Genomic DNA, 12,274 nt, shown 5'->3' on the forward strand with positions numbered 1-12,274 from the left:
GTCAAAACCGCCAAAACCGCACCGCGAACACCCCTACATCAAACCCATTTGAGTTCTTTAAATGGGATCCATTCAATTTTTAATATTATTTTACTCTTTTCAATGAGTTAAACAACTCATCTACATTTTATAAATATCCATTCAACTCTTCAAAAATTTTAAAATGGATTCCACTATACTCCAGAATATACCTCACCTGTATTAATTTTGGCTCCTTTTTCATTAAAAAATTTAAAAAAAGAAAAATAAATAATGGAAAAACGTTGTTTACTGTGAGTACGTTTATGAACTAAAGAACGTTTTTTTCATATAATTATCCATTGGCTTCTGACACTGTGGCATAAAAACCTGTGTAGGAATGGTGAAATAACATCGATAATTATACTCTTAGATAGTAGAAATGAATTATTTGAGAGATTAGATTTTTACTATCTTAACCTTTTTCAAATGTAAAAAATTTTAAAATGAAGGATATTATTGGTAATTTGGATGCATATTCTTTTAATAAATAAATTATTGAATGTTTAATTTTGTGTTTATTACTGCAATTTATTTATTTTATATAAATTATAATTTGAATATTTGATCTATAAATGATTGTAATAGTTTATTTTGGTTGCAATCTCAATTTTTTTTTTTAATTTTGGCTCTTCCACTTATTCACACTAATGAAATTTGACACCCCATCTTTACCTAGACTATAAAGAATAAGAAGATAAAGAAGCATTTTAGCCATAGACTGTATAGAAGAAGAACATATACAGAAAGTTGTGCAATGGATGGGTGGTGAAGCCCTTACATATGAATGCTAGAATTTGTTACAACAAGCGTTGAACATGATTTTTCACTTCAACTATATAAACATCAATTACAAATTTACAAACCACAAACTCAACCAAGTTTACCACACATTAAAACAAAGAAGAACTAGCTTCCATCAACCATCAAACTTCAATATTACTTTTTAACTCCTTTTAAGAGCAACCGAAGACACCACAACCGAACAAGCTAAGAAAACCGCAGCCACAGAAGAACTAATCACAGCCAAACTTGAACCCTGGCAAAAATCAGTGAACTGTTGACAAATGGCATTCCAATTAGCATCTTGACTTCCATTATGTGCTAAGTACACAATAGCTGCAGCAGCTGAAGCAGATGCAACAACTAAAGGCATCAATACCTACAATTGCATTGCGGTTAGTATTTTTTTCTAGTAAAGTATTGAATCATTGGATTGTTATTTGAATAGATAATCATGATGATTATGCATTATCTTTACTTATAATGAATTTAAGCTTACTAAATCAATGATCACGAGTAGAAACCGTGGCCCGATCGCAAGGGGTCTAACAATGCAGACAATTGCGAATGGTAACGAGAGGATGAGAATTCCACCTGCTGTTGCATTTGCTCCCACAAAAAACCTGATCCATGAAAAGTATGATATTATTTTTGGTTATAGACGAAGTGGTAATAATCAATAGAAACTCAGACTCACAATCGTGAGTATCAGGGTTCAAACCCGGATAATTAATGACGTCTAACTTAGCAATATCGACTTTTGCCAGTTGAACTAGGATTTACAGACTGGAAAGTATAATACTTAAATCTATTATTGTATTGAAAAACACTTTTATGTAACTATAACTTACTTAAACATTGGAAAATCATCCCATTGAGCATGAAACTGAAGAAACTGAGTGAAGAATGGAAGTATTTGTTCATTAGTCCCCATAAGAGCAGCAGCACCAAGAGCAGAACCAATGGCACCAAGCCTGAGAATGAAGTCTAAGATTGCTATTCCCTTTTTTGCTCCACCTCTACGGAGTGGAGTAGCTTTTGTTGTAACAACAACTGCACGTGGAGGAGCATCTCCAACAATGGATTTCCCTTTGCCATTGCTTCTTGTCCTCTTGGATTCTAAGATGGGAGCTGTTGATGATTCCTCAACCTCTTTTCCTGTGTCCATTTGAATCAAATTTTGTTAATGCACTCTTGAAGGATATGCTGATATGGAGAATACTTTGTTGTAATAGTATATGTAATGGTGAAACTGTTACTTATGTATATATAGATGTGGAAAGAAGCTGGTTTAGAAATTTAATTATGATAAGGTTAATGATGAAGGAGTTGTTAAAAACTCACTTGCTCCATTTTTGAATGTGCTACTGTTAGGTTCCTGCCACCAATATGACTAAACCACTAACTAAACATATGAATGATTTGTGAAACCAAAGAATAAATAAATAATACTTATATTTGTATATCCTTATACCACTTTTGTGTAGTGATTGCATAAGTTGTCTAAAGCATAAATTAAATATTAGAAAATAAAGTAGTGTATGAAGGGGTTGGCTAGATGTAAATTGAATAATATCTTTTTTCGGGTCATACCTATTACTTTTATATATATATATATATATATATATATATATATATATATATATATATATATATATATATATATATATATATATATATATATATATATATATATATATATATATATATATATATATATATATATATATATATATATATATATATATATATATATATATATATATGTATATATGGTAAAATATTTTTTTTGTCCCTTATGTTAACCTCGAGGTTCATTTTGGTCCCTTAACTTCAAAAAGTGTCATATTGGTCCCTTAACTCTTCAAAAGGTGTCATTTAAGTCCTTTTTGTCACATTAGCGACGGAAAAACTCAAAAATCGGTCGCTAAATCAGTCGCTAATATGACAAAAAGGACTAAAATGACACCTTTTGAAGAGTTAAGGGACTAATATGACACATTTTGAAGTTAAGGGACTAAAGTGAACCCCGAGGTTAACATAAGGGACCAAAAATGGTATTTTGCCTATATATATATATATATATATATATATATATATATATATATATATATATATATATATATATATATATATATAGGGCATATCATATGAGAATGCCATATTTATATGAGAATGTGAGAATGAATCTGAACTATTGGATTTTAAAATAAATGGTGGAGATTATGGGTGAATCTTTTTTTCTCTTTCCTACATCATTTATTTCAAAATGTAGGAGAGAGAAAAAAAAGATTCACCCATAATCACCACCATTTATTTTAAAATCCAATGGTTCAGATTCATTCTCACATTCTCATATAAATATGACATTCTCATATGATATGCCATATATATATATATATATATATATATATATATATATATATATATAAAATGAGATATACAGACGTTCCGATTAAGTTGGCATCTCTAAAAACCTCCATCCTAATCCACACATTTTAAATATTAAATTAATAAAAGAAAAATATACTCTAAACCATTTTTTCAGTGTTGAGTTGGTTTAGAAGGCGTGTCGATCTCCACATATAGGGGCATCCGCTCCATAGACCATGATAAACGGAGTTTTTTTGGTGGTGGAATGCGGAGTGGTGAGGTATGACCATAATATCTCATGGAATAGTTCCGCCCACAAACCATTGGCATCATCTAGCTTCGTCTTGAGTCCCTTCAAAATTACATTAATTGTTTACTCCGCTTGACCGTTGGCATGATGATGCACAACAGACACAAACTTCGTTTATACTCCCAAGTCTTTGTAAAAGTCAATGACCATTGCACTGGAAAACAGGGTCCCATTGTCGGAGATAATGGCTCCAAGATGTTTGTATCTACATATAATCTTCTTCCAATAGAAACGATGAACTCTCTCTATCGCGATTTTGGCAACTACCTCTGCTTTTATCCATTTGGTGAAGTAATCGACTCCCAACTATGAACTTCAATTAACTTCGCGCCATGGGGAGCGAGCCGAAGATGTTTACGCCCCAGTGGTAGAAAGGCGAGGGCAAAGTCATTGACTGGAGAAGTTCAGTTAGGGCGTGACGAAGATCAACATGTCTTAGGCATTGATCGCACTTATTGACAAATGAGATGTTATCCTTCATTAGAGTTGACTAATAATACCTTGCCCTTAACAATTTGTGGGTAAGGGCTTTTCCGCCAATGTGACTGCTGCAGGCTCCCTTTTGTACCTCTGCAAGTACCAAGGTGGTCTCGTGTTCGTCAAGGCATGGCGACATGGGAGAAACCCTCCCTATTTTGTAGAGTTTTCTAGAGAGTAAGGTGTACTTGGCAGTTTGTTTATGAATATTTCTTGCTTTACCCTCGTCAAATGGAAATTCGTAAGACTATAGTTAATGTAGTATGGGAAACATCCAACTAGATTCAAGGATAACTTCCAGAGAGTACACTTCATCCACCTCGATGTTGGGGGAGGCAAGAGTCTTTTGGATATCTGTTATGTTAAACCTCGTTGTCTTCGATGTTGCCAGTTTGGTCAGGAGGTCTTCTCTGAAATTTTGCTTGAGGGGGACATGCTCTATTTCAAAAGAGGTGAAGCGAGAGGAGATATTCCGTACCATTTGTAGATATTTTATTAATTGCAGCTCCTTGACTTGGTACTGCCTAGAGACTTGGTTGGCGACGAGTTGAGAGTCACTTTTGGCCTTTAGTCTGGAGGCTCCCATTTTCTAAGGCGAGGATCTTTCCAGCAATGAGAGCCTTGTACTCCGCCTGATACTTGCTGGCAATGAGCTCGAACTTTAGCGCCTGTTCGATGAGTATAACGTCAAGTCCCTCAAGAACTATCCTTACATCGCTTCCTTTTGGGAAGTTTCTCGGAAAGCGTGTGAGTGAGGACAAAACATGGTGAAAATACTCGTGTTGGTTTGTGGGCTTAGTCGATAATCCTAAAAACAGTTTGGGGCGTTACACACGACAGTGAGAAGCCCTGTACGGTGGTGTTTTATGGTGGTTTTAGGAGTCCTGCTCACTTGAGGTGAGAGGCTCTATAGATGATCGATGTGCTTAGATATAAGCGTATGAGGGGTGTGATTTGTATGAGTTATATTATATCATTCCTTCCTTGAAAGAGGTGTATTTATAAAGGTCTTTTAGGCCTAAGGTTCTCTTAAGAAGGGTCATCCCCCACTCAATCAATGGTAGACCGTTGAATTCCTATTTCTAAAGAGGTCGTGAGTCAGTTAATGATCTTGACTTCTTTCTGCTATAGGAACGTCCTTCCCACATTTCCCATGCCTGAACGATAAGAAGACTTTTGGGGGCGAGGCGATACCTCCCCTTTGGGGTGACATATTATCGCCTCTCCTTGGGCATCCTATAACCATCGCCTTAGTGTAGTCCTTTTACAAATATAACACTACAAAAATATATCTGAAGAGACAAAAAAATTGGATGATATTTCATCGTGGTTTTCGAATCCTAAGGCGTGCCTCGGAATCATAGACTCTTGATTGTATTATCTCTTCCGTGTATGTGCCATTTAGAAATGTCTTGCAAGATATCTGGTCTTGGAGTTGGAAGTGTTGTCAGGTTGGAGCTTTTTTGGCTTTGTTAGCAAAGCCGATTCTAGTATGTTTTTTCATCAACTGCACTGTTAGGCTGTATACTGACATGCTTTTTCTGTTACATTGCTAGAGAAAGAAGTTATATGTCGGCGATCTGCTGTTGTTGGGCGCTGATACAGTATCCGACACTGGATTGCTGGTCTTTTTATAGTTAGAGTGAAGCTGATTTTTTATGTTATTTCTTTGTTATTATTATTGGAACTGCAATTTTATTTTTCAGCATAAAAGTTCGTCTCGGCAGATTCGGTGATGTTGCGATAACAGTTTGGGATTGCCGTTTATATCAGAACTGTCATTGCTGCGCATAGCTGTTCCGGCTCATCTTTACCGAATTGTCAGATTCCTGTCCCTGTCAATGTTTTTATTGGAATTCTTTGAGTTTCGATTGTTTGCAGTTCTAGTTCAGGTGTCGCTTACGTTGGGTTTGGTTGCCTTAATCTCTTCGACGGCATTGCGCTACTGCATAATAGTAATGATTTTGTATATTTGTTGGTTGGATTCTGCAATGTAACACATATGATGTGCCTGTTTTGATATTTGCTGGTCTATGTGAGCTTGGTTTTGTCTGTGATAGGGGTGAATTTTATGGATAATACGCAGATTTATCATGTAAAAGATTTAGAAAAGAAAAAGATTAAATACATTCAGCCAAATCTGGTCCATGAGATAGAACCTAAAGCTATTGATAGATTCCTTGAATCTGCAGCCAAACTAATGCAACATTGTGCTGCACAACAAAATTGGAAGTGGTGCTGTAACTTGTTGCTACATGGAATTGAGTGTTGAGTTGTGAAGAGAAAAAGCTTCGCGTTTTAGTCCCACATCGAAGATAAGAAGATATATAGAAATACATAACCGCTATAATAATAGAAAATTACAATGCTAATACTTAATGATTCTTCAGGCAGTAATGAGATATGATGAGTGGTCGAGTCTCGCACAAAATATGCGAGTTGGGTGTCTGCCCCAAGCCTGGTTACGACAATTGGGCACTCTCATTTGATCAATCTGATCTCTATGGCCCAAACCCAAAGGGTAAATCTAGTATTAAATATTGAGAATTGATAAACTTACACCATTTTATGACACCAACACCGTATTTTCATACGGCATGTATAAGTTCTATTATTTTGCATTGAATTTTGTGCAGAAAGTATTTTTCTTTGTTAAGTTTTGGGTGTAAGCTACGGTGTAAGGTAAAATGGGTGTATAGATAGCACAGCTGTTAAATATTTTGTTATTTTCATACTATTATTATTATATATTTAAGTAATGAGTAATTGAATATGTTTAAAATTTAATGTAATTACTATAAAAATGCTAAACTTTTTTACTTAACAAACAATTTTACTTGGTTGGTATAAAAAATTGAATAGGCACAAAAATTGGATATGAAGAAGAGGACTAAACTATTTTTGTAAGAGCTAATTTCAAAATATTTAGCAATCCTTCTATAACATCATCTTTATATAACATCATCTTCTATGAATACTTTGATAAAGATGATGTTATAGAAGGAATACTTTGATGAAGATGATGTTATAGAAGGATTGAATATTTGATTAAGTTGAAGAATGATGTTATAGAAGGATTGAATATTTGATTAAGTTGAAGATGAAGATAAAAAACTTTTTGATTTGAATTGAAATGAGGAAATGATTTGAATCAAAAATTGAAACTCAAATTTTACCCATTTGATTCGAATCAATGATTCAAGACAATGATTCAAAAGTCCAGGAATCTCTTGATTTGAATCACTGTGACATAATCAAAATCCAGTTTTTGAAATAAATTATTGATTCAAATTAACCTTTAGTGCAATTCGAATCAAGCTTGCATTTAATTCAAATCAAGAAAACCTGAGATTCAAATAACTCTAGCAGAGGAAAAACCTGGTTTCCATATTCATTTATTTATTCAAATCATACATAACCTTGATTCGAATCACATTTCTAAAAATTTATTTTTTAAGCAAATTGAAGGATTACTGAAATTGCTAAAGAAAGTGAAGGGTTCAACTACTTCCTAGAAAGTGAAGGGTTCAACTACTTCCTATTCTATCTCACAAATTTGGTATCAACACAAGTGACTTAGTCATCCTCCTTTGTTCTTACCATATTATGTTAATTCTTTTAAGTGTGATGTTTGTCAGTTGAAAATAAAACAAGAATGTTTCTTTTCCTTCTAGTTTTAATAAAAATTTTGAACCATTTAATATTAAAAATGGGGACTTATCACTACCTCTAATATTTTTGTTGAAAAAATGATTTGTTTTTTATAGATGATTGTGCTCGAGTTATTTAATTATTTTTTTATGAATGAGAAAATGAAAGCATTAGAAAAAAATGAATCAAGAGATTGTTGAGGAGACATTTGCTCTAGAGATAAAGATGAATACTATTTAGATATTATCTCTCGCTGCTTACTCCAGTTGAGAACTGCATTAGTTTGATGTCAAAAATACTTTCTTATATGGAGACATAGAGGATAACGTGTATATGGAGATTTCATCTGTCTTTAGTATCATGGGTGGAACCAACAAGGCGTGTCGATTGAAGAATACCATACATGAGTTAAAATAATCACCTAGTGTCTTGTTTGGAAGATTTACAAAGTCCATGGTGTGCTTGGGATATAAGAAAAGTTAAGGAAATCACACTTTGTTCTTCAAAATATTTACAAATTATTGTCAGATGAGATGATTTGACTGAGAGACAAATACTTAAAGAAACATTATTAATAGAGTTTGAGATGAAATATCTTGGGAAACTCAAGTGTTTCTTGGGAATTGATGTAGCAAACTCACAACAAGGCATATTTATCCATCAGAGAAAATACGTGACCATTTGCAGGAAACATGGAAAATTGGATGCAAGCCTGTAAGTGTTTCCATCACGAAAAATCATAGGATAAACCTTGAGGAGGAAAATGTTGAAATTGACAAGGGTCAATATCAGAGATTAGTGGAAAAATTGATTTATTTGACGCATACTAGGTTGGATTTGGCATATGCAGTCAATGTTGTCAACCAATTTATGCATGATTCAAAGGTGAGACACTTGCAAGATGTAAAACATGTTCTACAATATCTCAAAACTACTATAGGGAGAATACTCTCGTTTAAAATAAATGGAAGTCTAAATATGAAGACTTACACTAATGTTAATTATGCAGGTTTAGTGACTGATAAAAAATCTACTTCAAACTATTGTACTTTTTTGCGTGGAGACCTAGTTGTTTGAAGGAGTAAGAAGCAAATTGTGTTGTTCAATCAAGCACTAAAGCATAATTTAGAGCTATGGCATAAGGAATTTCTTAACTAATGTGGATGAAACAAGTTCTATAAAATTTGAAGATATGATATGAAAGCTCTATGAAAATGGTGTGAGGATAAATCAATTATCAATATTACACCTAATCTTGTTTAGTATGACATGACAAAATACATTGAAATTGATTGATATTTCATTAAAGAAACGCAAGATATTGGTTTGATAACTCCAACAGACATGTTAACCAATGATTTACCAACTAAACGATGATTCAACCAACTTACTTGCAAGTTTGAAATGGATGATATTCATTCACAAATTTAAGGAGAAGTGTGGTAAATATTACACATTAATTTGTATTTACTTTACAATTAAGTTTATTTTTCTCTATTTAAACAAGTTTGTTTCCAACCCTACTTCAATATATTAAAAGTCAACTTTCACCCCACTTGCAATATCATAAATATCTACCTAAATAATATGTACTATCTACCTTGCACCACTTAAAATAAATTGCATAGCCAATTGTAGCAATGTTCGTCAACTCTTCCTCTTTGTTGTTTTTTCGTGCTTCCTAGAGCTTTGCTTAAGAATTCAGCATATGATTTTTTAAACTTGTACCAAAACAATCATTAACATTTTTAAATGAATAGGAGTATAATACAAGTTTTACTTTTATAATAATGATCAAAATTTCAACATATAGTACAGCTAGCAGTAACCTCTACACATATTATTATTCATTGACTCATATCAGAATCACAAAAGACACTTCTAAATGACAATGAACACTTGTCTTATGTTATTTTCTCCAAACCCTCCAACCAAGACTAACCAGCTTGTCCACCATTCATCCATACCTTCAATTTTCCCTCTCTTCAAAACCCATCTTCCATCTTCAAGAAAACACCAAGCCAAGAGCCACAACACTAGAAAGTTTGGAAATTTTCTTGACTTACAACCAGAGTATCAACCGGAAGCCTTAGATTTCGACCTTCTGTGGCATCACTCTTCTGATCATTCTCAATTCGACGTGATCATTATCGGCGCTGGCCCTGCAGGTATTCGCCTTGCGGAACAAGTTTCACTATATGGAATCAAGGTTTGTTGTGTTGATCCTAACCCTCTATCTATTTGGCCTAATAACTATGGTGTGTGGTTGGATGAGTTTGAAGATCTTGGGCTAGAAGATTGTTTAGATAAAACATGGCCTATGGCTTCTATTCTTATTGATGATAAAAACACCAAATATTTGGATCGTTCCTACGGAAGAATTAACAGGAAGAAACTTAAGGAGAAATTCGTTAAAGGTTGTGTTTTTAATGGGGTTAGATTTTATAAGTCAAAGGTATGGGAGATTAAGCATCATGAGTTTGAGTCTATTGTTGTTTGTGATAATGGGAAAGAGTTGAAAGCGAGTTTAGTTGTCGATGCTAGTGGTTTTGGTAGTAAGTTTATAGATCGTGATGATCATAAAGTGAGAAACTATGGTTTTCAAGTTGCTTTTGGAGTTTTGGCTGAAGTTGATTTTCATCCTTTTGATTTGGACAAAGTGGTCTTGATGGATTGGAGAGATTCCCATTTGAGAGATGGTAATTCAATTTCAAAGTCTCCTACTTTTATGTATGCTATGCCATTTAGTTCAACTTTGATTTTTCTTGAAGAAACATCGCTTGTTAGCCGTCCTGCCATGTCTCACATGGAAGTGAAAAGGCGAATGGTTGCGAGGTTAAGGCATTTGGGAATTAACGTTAAGCGGATATTGCAAGATGAGAAGGGTTTGATTCCAATGGGAGGATCTCTACCAAGAATACCTCAAAATGTGATCGCATTTGGTGGAAATTCTGGTATAGTTCATCCTTCCACCGGATACATGATGGCTAGAACAATGGCTCTAGCACCTATCGTAGCTGCTTCTATTAATGAGTGTCTTGGCTCCAATAGAATGATAAGAGGGGAAAATCTTTATGCAAAAGTTTGGAGTAGCATGTGGCCTATTGAGAGGAGAGTTGCTAGAGAATTTTACACTTTTGGAATGGAGACTCTATTGAAGCTTGACTTGAATGAAACTAGGGACTTTTTTGATGCATTCTTTGAGTTAAAGCCTAATTATTTGCAAGGGTACCTCTCTTCAAGTTTGAGTTTAAATGATATTGTGTGGTTGAGCATGTCACTCTTTGCACATGCCTCAAATCGATCTAGGTATGCTATTGCCACAAAATGTCCAAAGCTATTGGCTAAAATGATTGGCAATATTTGTTTAGAATTCTTAAGATGATTAAAGGTTGTGAAATACAAAATTTGAATTCATTCTACTAAAATACTTTGAATTGATCTACAGCTACTTAGTGGATTTTTCTGCTGTTTGGACTTGATCTATAGATTTCTTTTTCTGCATTTGACTATTGCTGTGTTAGTGGCTGATGGAGGCTTATGTGTTTATTGGCCATTGATCTTGTTCAGTAATCTAGTTTGAAACAATCGAGTTTGCTAGCAGAAAGAAGGTCATGCAAATATAATGACTGTTAAATATAAATTTTGTTCAATTTTTATCAAGTCTATATTAAATCAATGTAAATCATGGAGGTGTTAAATTCAGTATAAACTAAATACAGCTCAACAATTTAATATTTTACACTATTTTTTTGTTTCTAAGGTACCTTACAAAAATGCGCCAGAACAATCATAACTATTTTTAAAAGAGTAGTAATTCCTCTAGCCATTTATTTGTTCTATATACATCTGTATTTAAATAAACTAAAAAGTTATGGTGTACTAGTTCTTAAAAAACAATATCTTTCTGTACTTGCAAACGAGCATGTCTCCGCTTAGGTCGGTCTCGTAAAAGAATCGGGTGGATATAGTAGAGGATGTGTGCCTAAAACCTAGGCTTCTCCTACCAAAAATGAAGTTTAAACTCTAAAAATTGCAAAAATTCATGTCTGCCCCATAAGTTTGTGCACCCAAAAAAATGTTGCAGGCCAGAACAAGCATAACAAAGGATGTGGATCTAAAATCTTGACTCGACCTGCACAAAAAAATGCAGTCAAAACGGGCATGTCGGCACTCATATTGTCATCCCTACTTACTACTATATATTGTCATTCTTTCACTCATATGAGAATCACAAAAGAAAACCTTCTAAATAACAATGAACACTTGTCTTAAGTTATTTTCTCCAAACCCTCCCATCAAGACTAACCAACTTTTGCTCCACTCATACATACCTTCAATTTTCCGTCTTTTCAAAACCAATCTTCCATCTTCAAGAAAACACCAAGCCATGAGCCACAACACCAGAAAGTTTGAAAATGTCATTGACTTAAAACCCGAGTATCAACATGAAGCCTTAAATTTTGACATTCCATGGCACAACCGTTCAGATCGTTCTCATTTCGATGTGATGTGGTTGTAATCGGCGCTGGCCCTGCAGGTATTCGCCTTGCAGAACAAGTTTCCTTTTATGGAATCAAAGTTTACTGTGTGTTGATCCTGACCCTCTATTTGGCCTAATAACTATGGTGTGTGGTTGGGTGAGTTTGAGGGTGTTGGACT

The 12,274-nt window shown here is 34.1% G+C and overlaps 2 protein-coding genes and 1 non-coding gene across 3 annotated transcripts; 2 read left to right on the forward strand and 1 right to left on the reverse strand.

The window, feature by feature from the left end:
- Positions 1-739: 739 nt before the first annotated feature.
- LOC131647881 (casparian strip membrane protein 4) lies at positions 740-2,021 on the reverse strand. Its single transcript, XM_058917697.1, has 3 exons — positions 1,653-2,021; positions 1,301-1,424; positions 740-1,180 (listed from the first exon to the last, which is right to left on the reverse strand). Exons 1-3 carry the CDS (start codon positions 1,967-1,969, stop codon positions 965-967), a joined length of 657 nt encoding a protein of 218 aa, XP_058773680.1. The 5' UTR covers positions 1,970-2,021; the 3' UTR covers positions 740-964.
- A 4,338-nt stretch (positions 2,022-6,359) lies between these two features.
- On the forward strand, positions 6,360-6,463 carry LOC131654453 (small nucleolar RNA Z279/snoR105/snoR108). The gene has a single exon (XR_009299490.1). It is a non-coding gene; the product is annotated as a small nucleolar RNA Z279/snoR105/snoR108 (small nucleolar RNA).
- Positions 6,464-9,447: 2,984 nt separating this feature from the next.
- On the forward strand, positions 9,448-11,627 carry LOC131647883 (capsanthin/capsorubin synthase, chromoplastic-like). Its single transcript, XM_058917699.1, has one exon. It carries the CDS (start codon positions 9,498-9,500, stop codon positions 10,995-10,997), a length of 1,500 nt encoding a protein of 499 aa, XP_058773682.1. The 5' UTR covers positions 9,448-9,497; the 3' UTR covers positions 10,998-11,627.
- Positions 11,628-12,274: the final 647 nt, after the last annotated feature.

This window comes from Vicia villosa, linkage group LG2 (assembly GCF_029867415.1).
Source record: "Vicia villosa cultivar HV-30 ecotype Madison, WI linkage group LG2, Vvil1.0, whole genome shotgun sequence".
NCBI lineage: Eukaryota > Viridiplantae > Streptophyta > Magnoliopsida > Fabales > Fabaceae > Vicia > Vicia villosa.